Source organism: Hetaerina americana, unplaced genomic scaffold (genome assembly GCF_022747635.1).
Source record: "Hetaerina americana unplaced genomic scaffold, ioHetAmer1.1.p SCAF_1, whole genome shotgun sequence".
Lineage (NCBI taxonomy): Eukaryota > Metazoa > Arthropoda > Insecta > Odonata > Calopterygidae > Hetaerina > Hetaerina americana.
Window position 1 is genome coordinate 30,082,250 of NW_027286069.1, and position 25,277 is coordinate 30,107,526.

The window sequence follows — 25,277 nt, forward strand, 5'->3', positions numbered from 1 at the left end:
TACTACTACCCTCCGAATATGGGCATTTTATCAATTAATTGATTGAATTGGCACTTACAGAATGTTTTGGCAATCACAGATTATGTATAATACACTAATTGCAATCTCACTACTTTGCATCTTAATTAGAAGGGTTGGATTCGGGGAGGATGCAAATTATCATCTATATGACACCCACTGTTTAAATGAAGATGATTATGTGTAAGACGATGATTGCAGGGAAAGAAATTTGGAATATGGCCCAAGTTGACCAACAAAAAAAGAATGTATTAAAAATATCCTGAAATATGCAAATGATCGAGAAGTAAATATGTACTTCTTATCATTTGAAATTTAATACTTGGGAGGGCAAGGGAAAAAATATATATACACACATAGAGGAAACACAACGTATTTCACTAGAAATATCATCATTGGCATTATGAAAAATCAACAACCTTATGAGGAGCGGGGCACATAGGATAAATATGTGGATGGTGTACGCATTGCCGCTGGCAGGCGTCGCTGAAGGTGTAGGTACGAGCTTCGGAATTTGCCTACGAGCTTAAAATCAGCCTCAAAGGCGTGACAGGTACAGGGAGCATGACACAAAGGACTACATATAGTAGATGGACCGAAAAAGTACGTGCCGATACGCAGCCGCAATAAATATTTCCCAGACCGCCACAAATTTACGGTTTATTCAGAATTAAATTAAAAGAACCAAAATGCACTACTAAAGAGTACTTCGCTAGAAAAAAATCTCGTTAACAATGGTAATACATAAAATTGGGAACGAATGTTAATAATAATAACTGTTTATTCACAATTTCCAAAACTATACGCGTGATAACCACAATAATATCAAATCCCGCGCATTCCTGCATATCTGCATCAAGTCTTGCAAACGGATTATTGATGTATTTTCTGGTTTAATACGCTTGTGTTTTGTCTGACTTGTGCGCACATCGGGCAAATGCGGGTGATTTCGACTCGTCGGTGGACAGTCGTATTGAAGGTAGAATTCCTGTATCAAAATGCATAAAGTATACGCCCCTTTGGATATGAGGTGGGTTAGTAAGGAATTCAACCCGAAAACCTTGCTAAATGATTTCAATCAGAAAATGGATGCGTTACGTTTACATCCATCGACACCAATTCAGACAATGTCGACAATATTAGACCGTGCTATTGTTGATGCAGATGCAGCGGAATTATATAAGTCTTGCAGGTACAGTTATTATGAACAAGTTTTTGTTATTATTCATGTGTGATATGCGCACTGTTCGTGTTGTGATTACGACCAGTATGACCTTGGCATTGCTCTTTTATTATGGTAAGTTTTCCAGTTTTCTTCCTTAATGGTTGATGGAGTATCTTTGGTGTTCTTGTATTATAGTGTCGACAAGTTCAACTGTCCGGCAGAACCTAAAGTTAAACCGTCAACAAAGTCATCAGGTATGCATTACCACATAAGGCTGAGCTTATAATTATATATACTTTTCAAGATTATTATCATAGAGGCATATAGTAGTGTATTGGCATACTTAAATTCAAGCGAAATTATTTCTATCGTTAGCAAATAAGTATGCCAGTGCTGTAATGACGGAATGACCGAGGAGTAGCAGGGGTACGGAATCATGACTCCAGGGTTTTAAATAACTTGATTGTTCCACATTGCGGATTTATCATCAAATTATAAATGGATAACTTTTGTGTACCATAATATTCTACACCTTTTCTAACTTTGACAAGCTGATTTTGTGTTACTTAGTGCAATTGGGGTATAGCTGGTCTCTAAACCTCTGTACCCCATCAAAGAAAATTTGTATTGCCTTAATTTTTTACATTTATGTTTTATATATTGTCAATATACTGATGATATCTATTTACTCGCTTACTCTTCCACCGAAGGATAATTATTTTTTTACCACACCAAAGGAAATCGCACAAATAATACAACTTCCTAAGTTTTGACCTTCACTGTATTTTTTGTTAGGTGATAGCTGCATTTCGTATCCCATAACTGAAGAGGGCAAGTCTCATCTGTCAACTCTACGTATCCTGTCATCATCTCATGGACAATACCTTGAAGAGGATACAGCTGTATTACTTCCCAAGAAGAATAGAATGTGCACTAACATTCGGTATGGAGTAAAAGAGGTAATATTTTAAAAATTTTCTCTGGAGTAAACCTCCATTCTTCGCGGATGATGTAAACAACTACATATTTTGACAATAATAGCTAGCAAAAACTCCTCTTCAGCCATTTATAATCTCATTAAAAAATGTAGAATATGCAATTGCATATTAAAATTTATGGAACTATTGTGTGGATGGGTGTGTACATATGCTAATTTGTGTATACTTTTCCTTTTTTGGGAACCACAATAAAAATGCCTAATTTTAAACTGCCTTATAATTGCATGCTTCTTTTACCACTGTCACATTCATACAATGCCTCATACATGATCTTTTTTCTTAAAACCTTCATTTTCTATGCCAGGAGAACATCTTTGAACTCATTACCCCATGCTTTTTGTTAAACTTCCTCTTTAAGTTAAGTATTCTTCTCTCTTATATCTGTTTATTGATTTGTCTTATTCATTCTCTCAGAATGACCAAACCATGGCTGTATTATTGATTTAGCATTGCATTAGAATTATATTTAGCCATCTTCTTCATGGTAATTTCATTTATGAAGAAATGCCCATCTCCAATGACTGTAATAACTGGCATGATTGTATGGTCAATCTGTTAACTAAATAATTTCTATGTTCTATGTGTAGTAGTCTAGTGCATTGATAATCATCCCTAAAGCCCAGGCAAAAATCATTTATATGTACGGGTGAAATTCAGAGTTTAAAATTAATATGCAATTATCATAGGGAGAGAATGGAGTAGTAAATATTTTCTGATTAATTGGGGATATACATGAATGTGGAAACCATTAAGAGGGCTGTATCTCAATAATTTATTCAAATTTGTTCACTTTAAGCTAATGAAATCCAACTTCATGTATACACTAGATATAAATCACCTTGGGAAAATTAAGTGTTGCTTTGAGTATTTCCAACTAATGCAATGATTAATTTGTGTTGGCATTTCTACTTGATATTTCAGTTATTGCTATGTATTATCCATTTTGTAAAACCCTATGCTTCACTTGTACTACTAAAAAATCCATCAGGGGAATGAGATTATAAACTATTATATTTGCATGTTTCTTTAGATCATCGTGACATTGTTGAGGGAATTTAAATTTAAAAAATAATAATTTATTATTGAGAGTAGATGTTTTCCAAATCACCCTGAGATTATAGCCATCTTCCAGGTGAAAAATATTTGGTCTTGTTGCAATTTTTAATATTCCATGCATGAATGACTATTCTTCAGTCCTTGTTGAAACTTTTTCTCAAATGGTTACCTTGAGACAATATAAAAATTGTTTAGTGTAAGCAATTTTTAGAAAGTGCTAAAATCTTTTTTAAATATGAATTCTGCCCTTTGCATCGAACCAGAAACTGCAAATCCTAAAGCTGGAAAACCATTTTGTCACTGTATGCAAAGGCTACATCAAACTTGTCTAAAATGCATCAAGTCTGAATATGCATTTGAGAAAATTCATGTATGGCTAACGAAAGACTTTAACAGAAGCTTGATGGATGCAAATAATGTTACAGAAAGAAAAAATGCAGCTTTATTAATTCCACTTAATGTTTTGTACTTATAACCCGGGTTTCAATGCATAGTATTTTCATCAAAGCAGTTTTTCTTTCCATAATGGATAAGTTCCTCATCTTCAAGCCTTAAATTACGAATTTTATTCCAAATAATATCACATTAAAATGGTGTATTATATGATTGAAAAGCTCGAAATATTCATGGGACTAATATGATAATTAATATTGCATGAAGGTGTGTGAATACATCTATGTTTACTTTTCAATGATGAGTCAGATTCAAGATTTATTAAAAATGAAATAAATGCCGGTGTTACTTTAGGGTCAGATATTTATGTTTTGAATGCAACTGGAATAGGAACTTATGAGGTGGGAAATACGAGATTGAAAATAAATATGTTACTACCCAATGTGGGTAGTTGAAGTGGAAAGTTTTTTACTTTGTTCTCTTGCTGAACTCCAAGAAAGAGGATATCATGGCTGTCATCGATAATTGTGGAAAATACCAAAGTACAGGTATAAATTTAGGTTTTATTAAAAATTTTAGGTTACCTAAAATGTTAATTATCGTATCGTACTAATATTAGGTAGATCTCCAATGGTCATTTGCTGTTGCTGTTTGGAAGGGACACTATTCAGACCGCTGTCACTCCGCCCCCTTTTCCAATGAAGAAATGCTGTAGATTACCCTCATGCCAATAACTTTAAGATTATATACCAATTATCATTTAGATTATCTAATATTTGGATTTTATACGAAATGCACCATTTTCTGCATGTATCAATACAGGGTGCGGTGCTTAAATCCAGACAAGCATGGGTTTCATCACTGGGTCAGTAATACCTTCCCCAGACTTCTCCCAAGCATTATACTTAGCCACAATATCATAAACAGTCGATCTGGGGTACCAGAAGAATCGGAATAAACTTCCAGTGGGAAGACTTTTGATAATACCGGCTCTTCGATTGCACTCTGCTGTTGTGCATAACATATCGGCCATTTTGAGGTTATGACTGATTACTAGATGCCTATAGCTTTCAAGAACGCCAATCGCAATCTCCAGTGGAACTATGATATGGCAGGAAATTCAAATTGAAATTTTTCCTTAATTAAGTGTCGCACCCTGTATTAGTTTAAGATTAAGTACCAGGAAACTATGGATGAAGCATGCAGTTTTGCAATTTTAATTGCCAAAGCAGTCTGCCTTGCAGGCTCCTGACAGAGTACAGATTTCAACATTCTAGGTTTTAATCATACCACAGAAGACATTTTTTTAAGAAAGTATTATTGTGTGCTGCAATGATAGCGAAAAGTATCATTATAAGCCAGGCACAAATGCATATTAGTAAAATAATGAAAGTTGATATTTGTTAAAATTCATATTGAAGTGTGATTAGTATAGTGTTTTAATTGATCTAGATACACAATTTTTTCTGTCACGACAGTTAAATTTCTCGTTGAAGTTTACAGTTTCATGGGGTAACTTTTTGAAAACAAGAAAATAAACTAAATAATATGCATAGTGTGGAATAGAATTAGGGATAATTCTTGATAAGTAGTCTAATTAGTAGTAGCAGCTTTAGAGGAGGCAACAAATGGCTGAGGTCATTTACACCATTATGAATAAATGGGAAAGGAGGAAGGGTGTAGAGAAATCTGGCATCAACATTAACCCCCTCTTAGTGAAAGGCACAAGGGGTCTACAGTTTAAAGTACCATCCGATGGATGGCATACTCACTTAAAGTGCTCTCCACATAGCACCTCAAGTAGGGATAAGGATACCACTGAAAAAGATCTGCAACTTCCAGGATTCGAACCTGAGCCCTCTGGGTAAGAAGGCAGCACATTAGCCAGCACACCATCTCGATCCCCATAATTCTTTTTGAGAATTGTAAGATACACTTCAAGTACCTCTTTAAACTACCATGCTTTCTTCACCTTTATTCTGTCGTGAGAACCCATTACCTGTCTGTCTCCACACCGAAATAGTTTGCAGCTAAAATTGCTTCATGTATGCTAGAAAATGCAGTAAATGGTGAATCTAGTCTACTTTAAACATAGATTTATGAAATTTGCAGTGCATTTAATTTGGAATGCACATAATGAAATGACCCTTCCATGGTATAACATTCTTGCTATTATGAACTTCCTTCTCCATTATTGAGTAGCTTCAGGCGTGATGTGGTGGAAATCGAACATTATGAATAACTGATGGAAGCACTTTTCCACTTGATCAAATTTTTTTATTTTACGACTGGGTTTCGATGTATTACATCATCATCAGGTCCACAGATGCCTGATGATGATGTCATACATCATAACCCAGTCGTAAATTAAAAAAATTTTAATCAAATGGAAAAGTACTTGGATCAGTTATTCATTCTTTATCCATTCTTGCACATTGACATTACTATTTTGAAGCATAATAATATCTCCTGTTGAATATGCATTTGATAGCAATACTTTTTATGGTATGATTTTGATTAAAATTTGATAGAATTAGTTTTAATTTGATTGAATGAAAGTGCATTTATTTGATTGTTCAAAATTCAGGTGATGTTACATAAAGTTGAAATGATATTTTTAACTATTTGCAGCCAGCTGATTTGGTTAAAGAGGTTAATTTGAAGCCAATGCAGCATTTATTGCTCACTGTCAGATTGTATCATCCATTTCAGCAGAAATATGGTTCTAAAAGGTAAGAATTGTTCAACTGATCTCTAAGAAGTGTTCTTGATCATTTTCATGTACAACATTAGCTGGATTCAAATAATTTTTCTTGATATTCTGGAGGCAGATTCTTGATCCTAGAGTAATATCTTGAGAGTGATCTTTAATTATCAAGGCACCCATACACAGGCCTCCATTCACCATGAAAGCCAGCTGTCAGATTTATGCCAGTTCTCACTGGAAGGTCTGATAGTATATATTCCTCAATAACTTTTATTATGTTGCAATCTTGATTTTATGAAATCTTCATACGTCACTTTCAAAAATATGGTTCCTGAAATTCAAATGTGATATTATTTTAAGGTAGAAACGATAATATTTTGTCATTATTTTTGACATGTGTCCAAATGAATTGAAAGCTTTACCTAGCCTTATGATGGTTTGCAAAGAATTTTGCTGTCTTTTCATTCCCTATGTAATGCCAAGTTGAGTGGAAGCTCCATTTATCTTTCATAATACCATGCACTGTGCACTCCTTCCAAAGCTACACTTCCTGTTTTGGATGAAAGAAAAATAAATTTAAGGGAAAATAATAACGGGTAAAATATTCTTGGGAAAATAACCTCATATGGTGGATGGGCTAAAAATATTTTTATTTATGTCTCTTTTTATACTCTTTGGAGTCAATGGCATCATATGTATGTGGTTGGCCAAATCACCTCCTAGATGTTTTTACTACCACACACTGACCAATATTAACTTCCCATGGAGGTGATTATAGATGTTTCTGTGGAAATTCTCTTTTGGAATATTGTCTGATTCAAAATGAGATTGTTATGACCAAAGAGAGTCATCAAGATTAGGTGCAATCAAATGCAAGTAGTGTGAAATTACATTGATATGATTTTTTGGAAAAAATAATATTTTCATGGTAATTTTTTTTCATTTTGAAATGCCAATGTCATTTTATGAATTGAATGTTTGGTGTGATCATGGTTACTTGTACTGTCGACATGTATGCATTTGGAAAACATATATTAACAAAATTCCTTCCTATCCTGTATTAATCTTCCTTGTTTTATTTGAAAAATTTTGTTATTGTGTTTCCTGGCCCATAAGATGAACTTTTCTTCACTCCTTCAGTTGGATAGAAAAATTTCACATGTATTGATTCACTTACACCATTTAATAAATGATTTCTTTTGTTTTAATTTTAGGAAAATGGGACCAGTGCTGGCACAAATTATTAACCTGTTGGGTGAACAGTCTTTGACAAGCTTGCGGGATATTATTTTCTGTGTCAATGACTATTCTGTGCCTGGTGATAGAAGTGAAAATTTAGATGATGAGATTACATTGAGTAATAAGGTATGTATCGTATGAGAGCATTAAACATGTTGTCATAATTTGGCTTAAATATCGAGCGTGAGTCAGCATCCAATGTACATATGTATTGCTATCCTTCCTCTGATTACTGATCATGAAAAAATGATTTAAGGTCATATTCAGAAAATGAATGCATTGATTACAATAAAACAAATAAGTAGTTGATCAGGAATCAATATAAATTTTGCCAATGGAAATAAATTTTTAATGCTTGAATTCTTTCATATTTTAATGGCTTTCATAATTTCAGAATGCTTCTAACAATCCAGTAGCATAACTTGGAATGCTTAATATTTAGACTTGACATGCATCGACATAAGATTTGAAAGTAAATATGCCAAATTCACCAAGAAGACTGGAGGAAGACTCAGTCTTCTTCCCTTGGATGAAAAAGGTGATTGTGCCCCTGAAATATTTGTTAAAATCGTGAATCATTTTATAAAGAACAGATTTTTCCTCGATGAAATTTTTACTGAACAGAGATTTTTCAGAATCAAGTAGAATTTTCAAACAACCATCTTCAGTTAAACCGTATTATTTTGACCTTTCTTAATTTGATATTGCAAGTACTCCCAGAGCAAAGTCATTAGATATTGTGTGTACTTTAAGGCAGTTTGTAATAGGTCCACAATTTAATTGAGTACCTGAGTCTGCTTCTTAGCATAAAGGGGACATAGGATCAGGTGCACACAAAATTTCCTGTTTCAGTTGTATGCCACTTGAAATCAAGATTTAGGATTTGCTCAAAGATACTCAGAATTTGGTCTTTTCCCCAGGGATATACTCTTGTTAGTCCACTGAATCATAATTTAATAGTGAAATAGGTATCATGGGCTCTTCCTAATTCCTCATATCCAAGTAGGCCTTGTCCCAGACAAAAATCTGCCACTCTCAGTGGGGAAAATTGGAAGATCTTTAAAATTGACTGTCTCTGATGTGCTGACAATACTGCGTGTGCTAGCCATTCAGTACTATGTTTCAGGGTGAGAGGTAAAGAGGGTATGAAAGCCTCTTGAATATTTTGATCCTCTCAAGTTTTCTCCAACAAAGTTTCTTATGTTCATAACCCACCAGTGAGTAAGAAAGATAAATGTAGTTTGTTAGCAGTAAAATTTGAGAGTTATGAATGTTAACTTTGTTGGTAAATGAAAAATTTATATTTTTGACTTTTTTGTGTCTACTATTGTAATTAAATAATTCAAATGCATACATCAATTTCCATATCGACTGGAGTTCTGCTAGAGTGACCCACAAGGTCTCAAAATGTTTTACAGATAATACAAGAAGGTTGCGGATTACTGCCCTGGTCCCTCATCATCATGAATAAGCTGCTACTGTTATCATATTTTTTCTCCTTGCTTCCTCGAAAACCCATCCTCCACCCCCAAGGACATCTAGTCTGCAAGAAACAATAAGAGGCATTTGAAAATTATTTCAAAACCCCATGGCACATATGACTCACCCATCAGGAATCCACTTCGTTCTTGCCCTGTCTTCCTGCCGAGAAATCCTACTGAGTGTCCCATCACTCACCTTGGAGTTCTCTTTCCTGCCCAATATGGGTTCATCCCTGAAACATCCCTCTTGTGTTCACACCAGAATTTGAATATGGCCTCGTAAAGTTCATAACCTGCACCAAAAGTTCAACCGATGGTAACAAACCTTTTTGTCTAAGAATGTACAAGCACGCATTAAAATACTCCCATTTGCTGGAGTGTGAACTTAACTAAACAACTGAGTAGATGGCAATAATAATCAAGTGAATGTAACTCATCATAGGTTTATTCTATTGGCCTTTAATATGGATTATGTTCATACAGAGGTGGTAAGGTTCTCTCTCTCTCCCAGATGTCACGTTCACACACAATGTTGATGATCTTGTAGTAAATTTCTTGGCTAGCCGTTGAATCCTGATGGCCTTTACTACATTCTAGAGCATTGGCATCTCAATGGGGAAAAGTGTGACCTGGAAAATAATGAGTGTCCACTGTTACTCAAGGTGTTCTTTGGATGGTTTGAAAAAATCTGAAGCTGACACATTTTCCCTAGGGAAGTTCCCAATCTTATTTGGAGATGTGCTCATGAGACACCTCCAATTCATGCCCTAGGCATCATTGTCTTCACATTCTTTACCCTTGATCCTATATCTGGAGATTCCCCCGGCCACACGCCCTTGCGGCGGCTTGCGGGGTATTATGTAGATGTAGATGAGAAACAGTATTGAGATTGCAATAATTGAGGCTGTGGTTTATAGTTTACATGAAAATAAGGGCTTTAACCTTTTGCTTGTACCGTCCAGTTTCCTTTATCTCTCCTGTTTTTAAATTTATATAAATAATAATAAATTAATATAGTCACTGTTTGAATGCATGGAAATTTTGTATTAATTAATTTTAGAGTTAGAGAATGTTCATTAAAATTTAAAAGAAAGTAATGTTAGATTACCATATTTTGGAGATCACAGATGAATTCACTGTACTTGAATGGTAATAATTGGTCTTTTTCTCAATATAATCCATCAAGGACCTATCAAGTAATAACCCCAAGTAGTCACTTTCACAACTGTTCTGTGTGCCACTGTTGTCCTTTATACTAGAGGTGGATAAGTCCAAATGGTAACCATGTAGGATAAATACCTTACTGCTTCAATAAGTACTGGAAGACAAGAGACTAACTAAGAGGCTCTTGTCTTCAGAATCATTTTCATTGCTTACACTTGCTTCAGAAGAGCCAGAAAAAATATTATCCATGCACTTTGTACACATTTCATGGGATGCCAATAAAATATCCACATCATCCTTGTGAAGCATGAGTTTTATGTTTTTAATAAAAGGCACACATCTATCATTCATGATTGGGGTGTTTAATGAGATATTCTACCGTTTGAGATTTCTAAGGGAGTCACCGCTATGTGGTAGGTGGCCAAAAACAAAGATGCATGATAATGGGATTATTGTTAGGGACTATAAACTTGGCAACTTCAAAGGAAATGAGATTCTATTCCTGAAAATTGATGTGAAAATGTATGACTAACAAATTTGTAGGGAATTACAAGCTTCTTTCACTGGAAAGGAGCGTGGATTTGGAAAAGGGAAAAATGTCCTCCACAGCATATGACTCGTACTACAGGTACAGAACAAAAGGGTTCAAGTTGTGTTTAATAAATGATGAGAATTTGAATTACTTGAAAAATTTTATCAATTCATCTATATAGTTGTTATCCCTTTCAAATTAGTCCCTATTAGACATTATTCATTGTTCTAGAGGGTTTTACAGTCCTCAAAACACTTATGAAACTTCATCTGTGGTATGGTTTTTAGCTCTCTCAGTGATGCGTTTTTAATCTCAACCATGCTTGTAAAACAACCCCCCTTTAAGGTTCTCATTACTTTTTCAGTGCACCTCACACATTAACAGCAGCAAAAGGGTTACACATTTGCTCTCTGAAATTTTAATTTTATGTTTTAACAAATTATACTGTGGAACCTCATTAAATGAGCATAATTCTTCCCAAGATCTTTCTCGTAAAAAGAAATACTCGTTTGGTGAAACAACTTTTTGCATATAAATCAATGTAAAATATAAGAGTTCATTCCATGGACTGTCTCATTCCATCCTGTTTTGGATGGTCGATCACATTCACCTTTTCTTCTACTGTGGAATGAAGCTTTCATTTTTGACCTTCAGTTTGCCAAATGCCCAATATTTGCTCAAAAATATACCTATTTGGGATTGTGGATTGCTCTGATAACATGTAAATATTCCTTAGTAAACTCAGGGAGTTTTCTGATATGTGTTTGGTTATCAATCTATCTTAAAAATGGAAGTTTTTCATCAGAGTTGGCTAATGCTTTTCTTGTTCCTAAATTTGAGCACTTCAATATGGGATGTATTTTGAGATAATGATGGAAAAGTTAAACTTATGTACAGTGTCACGTTTTATTTACAGGAACTGTATCCATCTGGATTTTTCTTTATTGGGGACACATTCTACAATGACATGCGACATCCTCTCTGCCAAGATTATAGCAAAGTGATTATTAATTGGTTGCAAGGTCTTCCTGGTAGACCCCTTAATGCAACTTCAGTGCCCATGGAGAATGCTAAACTGGAAGATTTGAATCTTCGTTTAGGTTACCCATATGTTTATGTACATCAAGGAAGTTGTGAACATGTGGTGGTCTTCTCTGATGCAAGGTACATTTTATACTTTTTATCATATTTTGAACGTTCGTACTACTAGAACGACTAGTGTCGACTTATTATCAGAGATGAATGTGGAAAGAGAACCATTGAAAGAAAACAGTGGTTGGACTTTAGTACAGTAAAACTTTTACGATTTTAAAGTAATACTTTCTTAAAAGGAAATAATGCTTAAATGACACCATAATGAGCAATAATGCAAAATTATGCTCCAAAAAGTTCTAAATGTAAAAGCATCAAACCATAAATTTTTGTTCTTATCATTTTGGGCATGGTAAATTCAACACTTGTTTTAGCTCTTTTGAAATTTTTTGCCAAATATTTATAATGTAGGTGTAGAAGGGAATGGTACTTTCTATTCATTTGCATTTTTTTGATAATTTTACAGAAAACACCCAAAATATGCAATCTTTCCCAAAAGAATTTTATAACTTCTGTTTCAGCCTCCCATACATGTTAGTAATGGATATTTAATAAATTTTAATCATTTTCCCAGACTGGTACATTGTGTAATCAGCCAAATGTGTGTATAAAAGTTATGAATTACTTTTACCAGCTCAAGAAGGTATAAATTCAGGAATAATACTAGTAGGATCTGATGTCTCATTCTGTGAATGTAATCACTTGACTGGAATCAAATTAAATGCATTGGTGAGCATTTCTCATTGGTGAGAGTGTAAGGTGATAAAGCTAACAGAAATTTGTTTTGTTCTCGGAAGCTCACCAAGGAATTTGGATATGAACTTTCCTGCCAATTATATTTTTTCCCTCGAGTATAAAAAAATCTTTTTAATGAAGTTTTCTCGGGCCTCCCATTGGATAAGGGCCATGTAGGCTGACGTTTCGACATTCGACTCGAGCATCGTCCTCAGGGCTGATGGGTGAATTATTATAAATGTGTTATTTATTCAATAATTTATTCAAAGAAATTGAATTTTGCAGTTTGATTTCTAAAAATATTTGTAAATTTAAAATAATTGAAAATAATGAATAAATACAAAACTCCATTCACCATACTCTCATATTAGAAGTGAACAAATTTATTTATTTTCGTTTAAAAATATTAGTAAGTCTACTCTAATTCAATTATCTTTGATATCAGTGAACTTCTATGTGATAGGGATAAGATTTGTTGAATCTTATGGAAGTATTAATGTACTGTGAATAAAACTTGTGTGGCAACATTCACTTAAATCAAAATTATGGTCGTATATTTACAGAATCAACTGTGTCAGGGTCATTTTTAATGTAATTGCCATTTTTGATCATGAAAACAGTTTTTGCATATATTGTCCCCCTTGAAATACAATGACATACATGTATGTTGATTAATAATTGGATCTTGTGAATATTATGCATTTTTTCTGGTATTCTTTTTCAGATTGATCAATTCATCAGACTCTCTGTGTGCCATTGAGTATCCTGTTCTTTCTTATCTTTATAAAAAATATTCAATTTTATGCAACTTCTGTGGGCAGTATGTATCTATGTAAGTTTATGAAAAATTTCAATTTTCGTAGCTTATAATATTAAGAAAATAGAAAATTAGCGTATTAACTTTAGTAGGCTAATAATAAAAAATAGCCAAATTTTTAATTTGGCATGTAATTAAGGAGAGATTTATTTTGTAAGTCTTTATAAATTATAATTCTACATGACCAGGTCATGCAAAAAATTAATTGGGTATATTTTAATGCACAACTCCTCAAAACCTGGGATTGGAGATGAAAAAACATAACTGGCATTACTAACTGTTATATTTATTGTTTCATATTTTTTGCCAGTCAATTTTCATGATTCTATGCATTTGTTAGTCAAGTATTTTCACCCTCTTGTGCAGTGCAATATTGAGTCAATAATAGATGATATCCAATGAGTTTCCAACAAATGCATACACATATCGAAATGGATTTAGATTGTTAAGGATGTTGATTAGATTTTTTTCCCCAAAGATAACCATTAATTGTTTCTGCATCTAAAAAGTAGTCCACTTTTATTTGCACTGCTCATTAACAGCACTCGTGATTTTTAAATATAATGGTGTGCCAATTTTCTATTTACAAAAATGCCAAGTACTGGAACAAATCATTGTAACTGAATCAAGTATATGTTGAAAAACAGACAATGCACCTTGATGGAGGTGTTGGAAATTCTGTTGGAGGGAGAGAGAGATGGAAGTCAAAGAAAAAAAGCTCTTGCACTTCAATAACAATCATGATTTCACTTACCATAATGATTAATTTCAAACATGTATTGATTTTAAGCTGGCCCATGATTTTATCAAGGATCCCCAAGGGAGCAAAATAAATTCTGCCCTGGAACTGTTGCAATGGTCAAGGTTATTAGTAATTGCTTGAATATACAAAAATGTGGACTGTGTTTTTTTATAATTCGGTTAATGTTTCAGAATAGATAGAATTAATTTCTAAATAAATTATAGATGTACAGGTTATCATCAGATTACTTGATAACACTTTGTACAATACATTGTACCGAAGGATGTCTTTTTTAGTCAGACGTGCCAAACTCAGATCCCCTACTAATTAAAAGAGAAGTTTCAGGCGTGATATGGTGGAATATCATGATTAATTAAATATTGGCCATTTTCCACAAAATAAAATTTAATACAACCTGTTTCAATGTAACTACATCATTAACTGACCTGACTAATGGTGTTTATACAGGAAAAAATGGCAATCGCAAAAACAAAACTGACCATAAATGGTTAAAAAGAGATGCTGTGATTGCCTGTCCTAATAAATAATAGCACAAGACTAGTGCGAGCATAATGATGAAGCGTTTACACAATGCAGGTTGTCTTTACATTTGCCAAATAAAGTAGGTGCATAGTTCCAAAATTAATTCTGTCGTTTTATTATAATTGCTGCAGAGTGCCTACTTTTTGATTTTATACTATTCAATAGGAGGATTGTGCATTGTTCATAGCCAAAGGCATTACCTTCTGTCCAATCTACATCCATTACTTTCTCCCCTGCTTCAATGTAGCCAGCAAATGAATGTTGATCATCCAAGATTTTTTTCTTCCATACCCAAATAATTTACCAGGATAACTAAAGTGTACAATTATGTTATTATGGTTCATTGTAAGTGTTACTCTATATCAGTTCAACCCAAGAAAGCTACTGTGTATGTTGATTTAACCCAAGTTTGAGCTATCTTATTTAATTTTCCTTCATTACAATTGAAAAATGGAGGCAGTGCCTTATTTTCCAGTAGAAGTTATTTAGAAAATATTGATTTAATTTTCATTATGTAAGCATTATGTAGTTCATGAAGACATGGATGTGGCTATCAGTGATGGGTGCTTTAAAGGTGGAGAGGTTGGTCACCCTGATTTGTTCTCTCTATGGAAGTTGAGATGGCCGTGGTTGAGAAAATTAAAGAGAGAGACCTTTGAAAGGTCATGTCAAGGTAGAGATGCTATACTACTATCCATCAAAGCTCGAGGACCTGTTCTCTAATACAATGTTCTCCGCAGATAATTTTTTTTTTGGGAGGAAGGAAGTGGTCCCTGGTATATTGCTACTATATATCATGATCACAGCTTACAACATTGCATATTGAGGAGATTTTTCTGTTAATTTTCCATTCCTTAACATATTTTTGGCTATTTATTCTTTGATTACAAACTTATCTAATGAACTCCTATTTATTTATACTCTTGACTGTTTAAATTTAGTTGCTCTGTGGTGTTGTGAAAGGCCGAGTGATGAATTTTTTAAGGGCTTTATAAAGAAGAAAGGTCAGAAGCCAATCATATTTTTATCTAATAAATTACCATTGTGGTGTCAGTGTTCAAAAGGCATAATTTCATAAATTATCATTTTCACTAGCATTTAAACAATCTTTCAAACTCCTCTACATGATAAATTACCTTACATGCCTACCTACCATGTTATCTTGAACATTCATAGAAGGCTCTGTATATACATATATATTTGTGCGTAAATATTATTTATAGTGTGTAAAACTACATGTTTGGATTTTTTCAATTTTCATTACATAATGTGCATCGTCATTTTTTCGATCATCTGAACATTTTAGTATAGATAGGATGCGTTATTGATGGGACAATATGGTAATTAGTTCACTAGAGAAAAAAGATTATAATGCATTAAAATACATACAATTGATACAAATTAAAGTGGGATGAAAGTTAGCTTGTACACTTTAGGCTTTTACTACATAGTTCTAAATGTAGGTCAGTCAGGACCATAAAAGAATAATGTAAAATTTGGTAAAGCGTAAATTTCAATTTCACGGTGGTTAAAAACTTCTCTGGATCCTTTTAGTGATGCAAAATTATTTATGTAAAACTGCATTTAATTTGGCCAAAAATGTGAGACTGCAAAGACAATATAGTAAATAAATGCAAATTGGTTTTTGAATATTTATTTAAGTTTCTTGAAAAGTCTCAGATATGTGCTGATGGTAGTGCCTCTATGAAATTTGCATAGACTTTCAATTATGATCTTCATATTTAAAGATATTTATTAGTTTTTAAAATTTATTTTATATTGTTTGATTAAAATTTTCTCTACCTTTTTCAGGTGGATTTTACATTCTTGTGACCGGGTTCCTTACAGTATGGTACATCTGTGTGAACGTTGCTTAAAAATGTACTGTTATAAAAATAAGAAGAAAATAGGGAAATTTTTTCTCTATGAATACATTGACCCCTCTTCCATTTCCCCTGAAGTATTTACAGAATAATGTATCGCTTTAAAAATGAAACATTCTATTTAAATAAACAATTTATTGGAAATTCAGTTGAAATTTATATTGCTTCCACATCCTATACATACACAAACTGGAGTTACTCATGTTATCATCAATATCGAGAAATTTCATGTTTTTAACCATACATTACAAAATATTCACATCAATACAGATTTTCAGTAATACTTCTGAAGAATCTGTTGAATCTTAAAGTACAGTTACATAATTGCCAGATATCATTGGATATCTAATGAGCTGAGAAGGGCTCCACCCTCACCTATTCAATATAAAAATATTTTTTGTAGCATAAATTAGCCCAAAAAGTACGACGAAGAGGGGCTAAATTTGATATGCCTTGATTATTTTCACAGCTATGATAAGCATGTTCTCTAAATATGTTGTGACTATAGGAAACCTTTTTAGTTTTTATTAGTTCATTAAATCTGAGAGAACAATCTAAGATAATCTATAAAGATAATCTCCCATGCTATTTTCTTGGTAATATGACATATCAGGTGACAACCAATTGATTTTATTCTGAATGTTTAGAATCTATCACTTTATTGCCATATTTGAAAAGCATATAATTAATATCAATTTACCATCTCCACATCTTCACTTTCTCTCTAAATGTTGCATACTCTTGGCACAATATGCAGATTATCACTTGTTGAGAAAGTACGAGGGTCATCCGGAAAGTAGTACCCGTTCGCGAAATAAAGACACAAAAGTAAATATTAACAAACATAAAAAATTTTATTTGAAAGAGGATACTTTAAACTACTTCTCAACATAATCTCCAAGCAAATTAAGGCATTTGTCATAACGTGTGACAAGTTTCTGTATTCCTGCTGCATAGTCCTTCGCCGCCAGCTCATTGAGATACGCGAGGGACCCATCTTGCACAAATTTTTGCATAATGCAGATGGTGTTTAACAATTTCATGAACAATTGTTCGAGAAACATTGGGAAAATGCTCACAGATGTCATCAATTGTGACGCGCCGATCGTTCCTCACGAATTCGTCAACTGAGCTCACCAGTTGGTCTGTAATGACAGACGGTCTCCCCGAACGCTCATCGTCGTGTGCGTTCCCCCTCCCCATGTTGAAGTTGCGACACCACCGCCGAACAGACGACTCGTCCATTACATTGTCTCCATACACCTCCTTTAATTGGCGATGAATATCACATGGGCGAACGTTTCTTGCATTGAGGAATTTAATCACTGCCCTCACTTCACAACTGGCGGCGTTCTCAATTTTTTTAAACATTGTAAACAATCACAGAAACAACACAGGCAATGCTAGCGTCACGCAACTTGGCTCAGAGAAGGCAGACAAGCCACTGAAGCTATCTGACCTCGTCCAGCGGCTACTCGCGTCGTCAGCACTTCATGCGGCACGAACGGGTACTACTTTCCGGATGACCCTCGTATTTGAAGAATGTGTACTTTACACACTTCATATAAATTTGTGAAGCTGGTACTAACCTAAATCAGATGGTAGAGATGTTTGCCTGATTTAGGGCTGAGGTTTACTGTTGTTTCCACTTGAGATTTTAATTCTTAGATGATAGAATGCTGGGGGGAAGGTCTGTATTTTCATGGTCCATTGTGCTGATCCTTATTTTACCAGCCAGCCACATGCAGATATGGGACTAAAGCATCACAATAGAAGCATGGAGGTTACCCACCCATGCAACCTTTCATAACTTCAGTGATCTATTTGGATAAATGGCTTAAGAGACCCTAAACTATAATCTTTGTGGGGGAGGAAGGCGATAGGGGGTGCATAGAGAGGAGTGTGAAAAAGAAAGGGGTGGATCTAATGGTCACTGGTGTTTCAAGGTGGCTAAGTCGCTGACCATTTTTAATTCTTATTATTCATCATGAAACACAGTTCATAAAGATTTGAACATTACAGAAACATTTAAATTTGGAATCCATTGGATTTCAGTGGTTCCTCCAATATAAATATTCAAGGCAATGTGGAATAATAAAACAAACTTGGTAATATTTAACACACTTAATCAATCAGGCACAATTTTATAAAAAGTCACATATTTCATCATTAAAAAAGCTAATTTTGGTAATTAGAATATTTCATTATGTAAAAACTTCAATTATTCTGAAAAATATACTCCTAAAATGAAAAATATACATACACAAATACAATTAGATATTCATTGACTGGCAGTGGATGTAGTTAGTTCATCAATGTATGCAACTCTAAATGTTTGGGAAAAGATATCTCAGAAATGAGTAGCATTGTTCACTTTCGGAGAGGCAATCCCTCAGATTATTTCATTGCATCATCTTTCCCATCCAATTAAAGTGCCCATTGATAGTTGATGAATGAATGGCAACAGAAAAGAAGAAGAGAAGAGAAACTCCATTGAACTCCACAGACAACCTTGGAATGTTAGGATGATGCTGATAAGAGAGAAGTTGAAAAATATCTAATGAGATAGAGGAAATATAGAGTGACCTTTGCGAGATGAGGTGGAGGATAGAGGGTTTAGAGTGATAGTTACCGAGGTAAATCTAGTGGAGGAACAGAGAGTCAACATTGGGTAGCCATGGTACCAAATAGGCCTAAGGGAAAACGGATAGTGAATGTGGGTAGAACAGATGAACAGAATATTACAAGTAGAAATAAGACCAGAACTGGCCTATCTAGAGGCAATCCAGATGCTGAGGTTTGGAAGAAGGGAATGGTTATTGGGATAAAAATATACTTAAGCAGAAGAAATAGGTTAATTATAACTAACATCTCATTTAAACACCACCGTGTTGAAAAATGCCAGGAGATATCAGATTATTTTTGGGCATAGATAAAGAATAGCCAAATCAACTCACACAGTTTCATGGGAGCAGATAGGGTTTTAGATCACAATGTAGTACTCATTTATGGTTACCTTAAGGTAAGTGAGGATGGGGAGGATTATTAAAAAATGGAATGTAGAAGACTTTGGCGAAAATGAAGGACTGCCAGGAGACAATTCATAAGACTCTAAACTACAGAGCTGAGGAATGGTATGATAGAAGAAAGAAAGTAACATGTCAAACAATGAATAAAAACAGCAAATGAATAAATAGGAATGGTGACTAGGAAAAGGGGTAAGAAGGCACGATTTACAGAGGAAATGATTAGAAAGAAGGAAATGGAGTAATATGAACACCGAATTATGGAGAAAAAGTACAGAAAGCTAAAAAACTGAAGAGGGAAACTATTAATGAAAAGGAAAATTGGAGGAAAGAGCATTGGAAGACCCAAGAAATTTTACAAAGAAAGGGAGGGAAGGGCACTGTATACAGGAAGAAGAAATTTAGGATATAAGGAAAGAAATTTATGAAGGAAGTAAATGATGATGATCAGGTATTTTTTAAGAGAAACAGAATATTATGCTGATAATGATGGACTAGGGCCAGAAATGTTCAACTGAGAGATAGGAAAGGCATCAAAGGAAATGAAATCAAATTAAGCTGTGATTACAACCAAGCAGAACTATTTAAGAATTTAGAAAATAGGGGAAGGAACATTTTTTAAGGGCTCATTTGTAGAATGCATGTGGGAGGAATTCAACCAAAAGACTCTGTTTGATTAGTATTGATAGTTAGCCAGTCAGGCAAAAGATGATAATCATTACTTGCGACGTGCAGATTCAATGTGAGAAAGATGGGCCGAGAATGAACCTTAGGAAAACAAAGGTAATGAGATTCTCATGAAATATAATGGATAAGAAGGACATGGGAGTGGGGTACAATAACTATAACAGTTAAAAATATTAACCTACTTGGAAAGTGTTTTGTTGATGGTGGGCAGAGTGGTAGGAGATATTAAAAGAAGAGTTTTATTGGGTAAAGAAGCATTTTCAAAGAGGTGGGAGAAGATGATAGTTAAGTAGGGACATCAAGAAAAAGCTAGTGGAAACTTTGTTTTGTATGGTTCAGAAAATTGATGGGTAAGGAAGGAGGATAAGCACAGATTAGAGTCCTTTGATAAGTGGGTTTGGAGAAGAATGGATAAAATAAATGGAAAGGAAAACAAAAAAAGTTCTAAGCATGGTAAGGGAAAAGAGACAGGAGTTGGGAGAAATTTGAAGAAGGCAGGACAAATGGATGCAAGAGATACTGAAGAGCAATGGAATGCTGAAAATGGAATCATAGGAGAGGATACCAGGGAAGCAAGGTTGAGGGATGAGAATAATAGTCATTTTGGATTAAATTAAGGGAGGTAGAGTGTATGCAAAGCTAAAGTTAAATAAAATAAGTTAGTGCACGTTAATACAGGGTTTTAAGGATATATCATGGTATGTTGGTCGGGGCTTATGAGTACATCAGTGTATAGTGTCAGGGTGTAAGCCTATTTTTAATAATAATGGACAGCTTTTTTGGCCGTAGCACTTAGTGTGGCATATGCAAAGATGTGCGGTCACTCTAGGATTGCATCATAATAGCATATTACATTGAGGTGAGAATTAAGGCAGTAACTAAGTGCTTCAACTTGTATTCAATGAAAGTTAGAACACATCTTGTGGTTCAAATTAGGTACTTTTAAATTTATTAATATTAAATATATTATATGTTTTGCATATATTGATATATATGCAAAACATTTGCACAAATTCTATGGTAAAAACAATCAATAATCACGTATTTTTAGACATTTTAAGCACAGTCCCCGATTTTTCAATTCAACGCATTTCAAATTTCAAGAATTCATAGCCCTATTTATTGGCGCTATATGATGAACAGCAAAACCTGCACATCTCTTTGCCCAAGAACATCAATAAAATTAAGCATTAATTTTAAAACTATTTAACATACACTAAAATCTTTTTGTGAATATTTTAACTGCAATTTTATTATATGATTCTTAAGATTTATTTACTTAGATTGTTTAAATTTTGATTTGGCATTTTTTATTTAGTTTCCCTGGCAGAGTACTCGATAAACATTAATTGTGGGGGCAATGACTTATCAATTGTGAAAACTAGCACCAGCTCCAATGCCTTTTACTGGTAGCAATACTTCATCTTTAGTTCAATAGTTTCAGCCTCAACTTTGTGGAAGTTCATTTTAATAAATGAAAAAGAAACACTTTGTTCCAATCCACCACTTTATTACAGGCACGACTAGTTTTGACGCTACGGCGTCACCTGAGGATGACGCCGTAGCGTCAAAACTAGTCGTGCCTGTAATAAAGTGGTGGATTGGAACAAAGTGTTTCTTTTTCATTTACTTCATCTTTATTTTGTGGGTGAACTTTCATATCATTATAGATGCCACAGATTACCGATTACATTTATTATGTATTACCTTTATTTTGTCATCCCTGGGAAAAAATAAATATTTTATTCACTAAATGTTAAAATTAACATCAAAAGGAAAGCTGTTCCTAGCAAACATAATATTTTAATATGAATAAATAGGGTGGGTGAGAGGCTCTAGGGGTAGGAACTTAAACTGCAGATCTTCAGATTCCCTTAGAAAATTACCTAAGACATTGACAAAATTTGATTAATGCTATAACATTCAAAACATGAATATGGCATTAATCAACCATTAACTGTACAGCATACTCTCCTCATTTACAATTGATGCACCGTAAACAAAGAATAAATAACACTTCTCTTTCATTTGATTGACATACATTATTTTAAAATGCTACCCATGAAGATATACGTTAAATATGCATCAAAATCTTCAAATGAACTATTAAAATCTGTTTTAATTTCCTAACAATCTCACTGCAGTGCAGAGATAATACAAAAATGGCATTTATAATTGTACACAGGGATTTAAATTCATCCCTTGAGAAAATGTCCACTATGGATTCATTCAATAGGAAATGAAATAAATATAGAAATATTTGCGTTATGTTAACAATTAAATGATCGTCAAGCCATTGGTGTTTGGAAAATCTAAATCATTGCAATTTCTTAGTTTCATAGTCCAGCTTCCATAAAATAATTTGGAATACCACATATTTTACAATACTATATATTTTAGAATACCATATATTAACAATGATTTTTACTAACAACTTATGTAAATATTTCAAGGCATAACTTCGGAGTCAGTCTCTACTTAAAAATTCCTTATCTGGAGATCTCTTCTTTCTATCACTAGACTCAGCCCGGTGATGTTTTTTGGTCGCTTTTCTATCACTTCGATGCTCTGTCTTTTTGGCCACTGATACTCGATCTCTGGAAGGATGATGATGAACAGAGGAGCGATGCAATGGCATAAGGTGGCGCCTCACTGGGGTTCCCTCAGATTGTTTTTGCGGCCACCTCTGTTGTTTTTTCATGCTTTTGGCAATCACACGCTTCTGATGGTCCAACTGAGGGAAAAGATCTGTAACACCCAAGACATTTATTTGTTAAACATTAAGTATGGGAAACACCTTCATTTTCCTTTCACACAACAAAGTGTCACCCTTTCATTTTCACTGCTGTACCTATGGATACTAAAAACGCAGACATTACAGTTAAAATAAATAATATAACATTCCCAATAACCTTCATTTATTTCTTAGTTCTCTTCGAGGAAACCAAATTCTTGAATTCACAATTAGACAACATGGGGAACTCTATCAACCCTATGTGCACACAAAAAATCTACCTGCAGGCCGAAAAAAATGGGCCTGGACCTATATAAATGGATCTAAAATTAATATTAAAAAAATGAAAATAAATATGTGGAATTTTTTTTAAGTTCATGGCATTTTTTTTTAGTATACCACTCCTTAAGTAACTTTTTCCAGATCAGAAGTCTTTAAAAGGATAATTTTGTGACTTGTCTTCATAATCTTCAATTTATGACATTTATAATGCCCTAACTCACGAGATCTCATGTCACACCATTTTTGATATGCTCATTATTTAAGAGCATTATTTTTAGTAAAAATGTCATGTTTTACATATATATCACTGACTAACTTGACCTGCCTCGTATTTATTACAAAATATTATACATTGATCCTTGGGAAACTAAAATATCATTGTGAAACTTAAAAATTTTATTGGCTAGAAACTCAAGGAATTTCTTTACACAAAATTGAATTAATATGTTAATTTGGCGAATAGAGGTCCGGGTAGCTGAATTTCAAAGTTCTTTTTCTACATTCGCCACACAACATGAACTCATCACAGTACAAAATATGAACTGCTCTAGAGACTACTGATTTTAATGCACACTTACCTTGTGAATGTTCCAAGGCAACTTTTGCAGCATTCATTTCAGCCTGCTGGATACTATGGCCCGATGCCTTTGCCAACCGTTTCCCACGGAAATAAACTGCCACAGTGTAAACACGAGTGTTGGTCGGTCCTTTACATTCTATTACCCTGGTTGTGAGATAGCAAGGATATCAATATTAGTAATTTGGTATGAACAAATTGAAAGAAGAATAATGAAATGTTAAAGGATTCCATCACCTTAATACAAGATTGAAACTAACTTATATATAGGAATGTCGGGCTCTCCACCATCCATTGTGCGAAGGGTCAAGCAGCACTGCTGCAGTTTGGACTTAGGGTCATTCCAGTCTTGATTCATTATAAAGTCTTGCAGACGAGGGAAAAAACAGACATGACAGAAGACTAAACAGTACTCCAGCCCCTGTAAAAACAAACAAAATTTATAAATTATTAAAACATTTCCCAGAATTACATAAAATTTAATAATTAAATTGTGGGGTTGATGTACTCAGTAGGTTATTATTAAGCAAGCAGCCCCTATTGTGATGAGTTATCATGTATTTTTAATGGATGAAGCCAAAATGGCAACCTATCACCAAGAACAAAGTTTGTCTCTAATCAGCTCAGCTAGTTAGCACAAACGGTGATAACTCACCCAATCAGGTCACATGGAACAATAGGACAAAGAAAAACGAACTGCATGTTTTATATACATATGATGAAGACTGCTGGATAGTGACTGCTAGCTGGGCTTGCTTCTAATACCACCTCCTCCAAGATCCTAATAACATCTCCTTGTTTCACATCCCTTCAAGAATCAGCCCAGTTGAAGCATACAGACTTCATTTAGTTTCTTCATATTCATAATTGTCCCTGCTGTCTTCCATCTTTTCATCACTTGACTCTAGCACTTCTAAAACTTCACTAAGAAAACTTTTGCCAGGACAACCTCTAGCAAGTAATTATTACTCCTTGACACATTGGCTGAAAAAATGATGAAGTACTTGAGGGTAAAGCAAGGTATCTAATTATGTCATTCCTACTGTGCAAATGCCAATGCCAAAATGGGAGGGGGCATTGTCCAAAATCAAATATGCTTTAAACTTGACAAACAACTCCAAGAAGAAACAAGTGAACTGTGAAACCAATCCATTGCAATAATTCCAGGAAATCATGCATTTGTCAAATGCCTATAAGTACAGGAGTATTTTTGTATTTTCCTTAGAGCTCAGGGTTGGAAAAAGTTTCCCACGACAATTATCTTCAACTTGTGGCCACAATTTACATTAGGACACAGAAGTTAAGGGACCATTTCCTGACGGATTTTTCATCCAGGAAACTTCGATTCACTTCATAGAGCTTGCATGTTAACTGGTTAAGTTATCCAGAAAAGGCCTATTTCATTT

The 25,277-nt window shown here is 34.1% G+C and overlaps 2 protein-coding genes across 2 annotated transcripts in view; one reads left to right on the forward strand and one right to left on the reverse strand.

Moving 5' to 3' along the window:
- Positions 1–920: 920 nt before the first annotated feature.
- Positions 921–16,657, forward strand: LOC139697309 (snRNA-activating protein complex subunit 3-like). Its single transcript, XM_071595979.1, has 8 exons — positions 921–1,210; positions 1,379–1,437; positions 1,979–2,142; positions 6,262–6,362; positions 7,552–7,702; positions 11,670–11,917; positions 13,305–13,412; positions 16,495–16,657. Exons 1-8 carry the CDS (start codon positions 1,017–1,019, stop codon positions 16,655–16,657), a joined length of 1,188 nt encoding a protein of 395 aa, XP_071452080.1. The 5' UTR covers positions 921–1,016.
- A 5,774-nt stretch (positions 16,658–22,431) lies between these two features.
- Positions 22,432–25,277, reverse strand: part of drosha (ribonuclease 3 drosha) — a 56,651-nt gene continuing 53,805 nt past the window's right edge. Inside the window, exons 21-23 of the mRNA XM_071599335.1 lie at positions 24,132–24,292; positions 23,873–24,018; positions 22,432–23,026 (exon numbers count right to left, since the gene is read on the reverse strand). Coding sequence (XP_071455436.1) covers positions 22,746–23,026; positions 23,873–24,018; positions 24,132–24,292 — 588 coding nt within the window. The 3' untranslated portion in view covers positions 22,432–22,745. The remainder of the gene's footprint in view (positions 23,027–23,872; positions 24,019–24,131; positions 24,293–25,277) is intronic.

Excerpts from the sequence above, each read along its gene's own strand:
- LOC139697309 (XM_071595979.1), top strand. The coding sequence starts at position 1,017 with ATGCATAAAGTATACGCCCCTTTGGATATGAGGTGGGTTAGTAAGGAA. Across the intron at positions 2,143-6,261 it reads TTCGGTATGGAGTAAAAGAG|CCAGCTGATTTGGTTAAAGA; the intron begins GTAATATTTTAA and ends AACTATTTGCAG. Across the intron at positions 13,413-16,494 it reads TGTGGGCAGTATGTATCTAT|GTGGATTTTACATTCTTGTG; the intron begins GTAAGTTTATGA and ends TACCTTTTTCAG.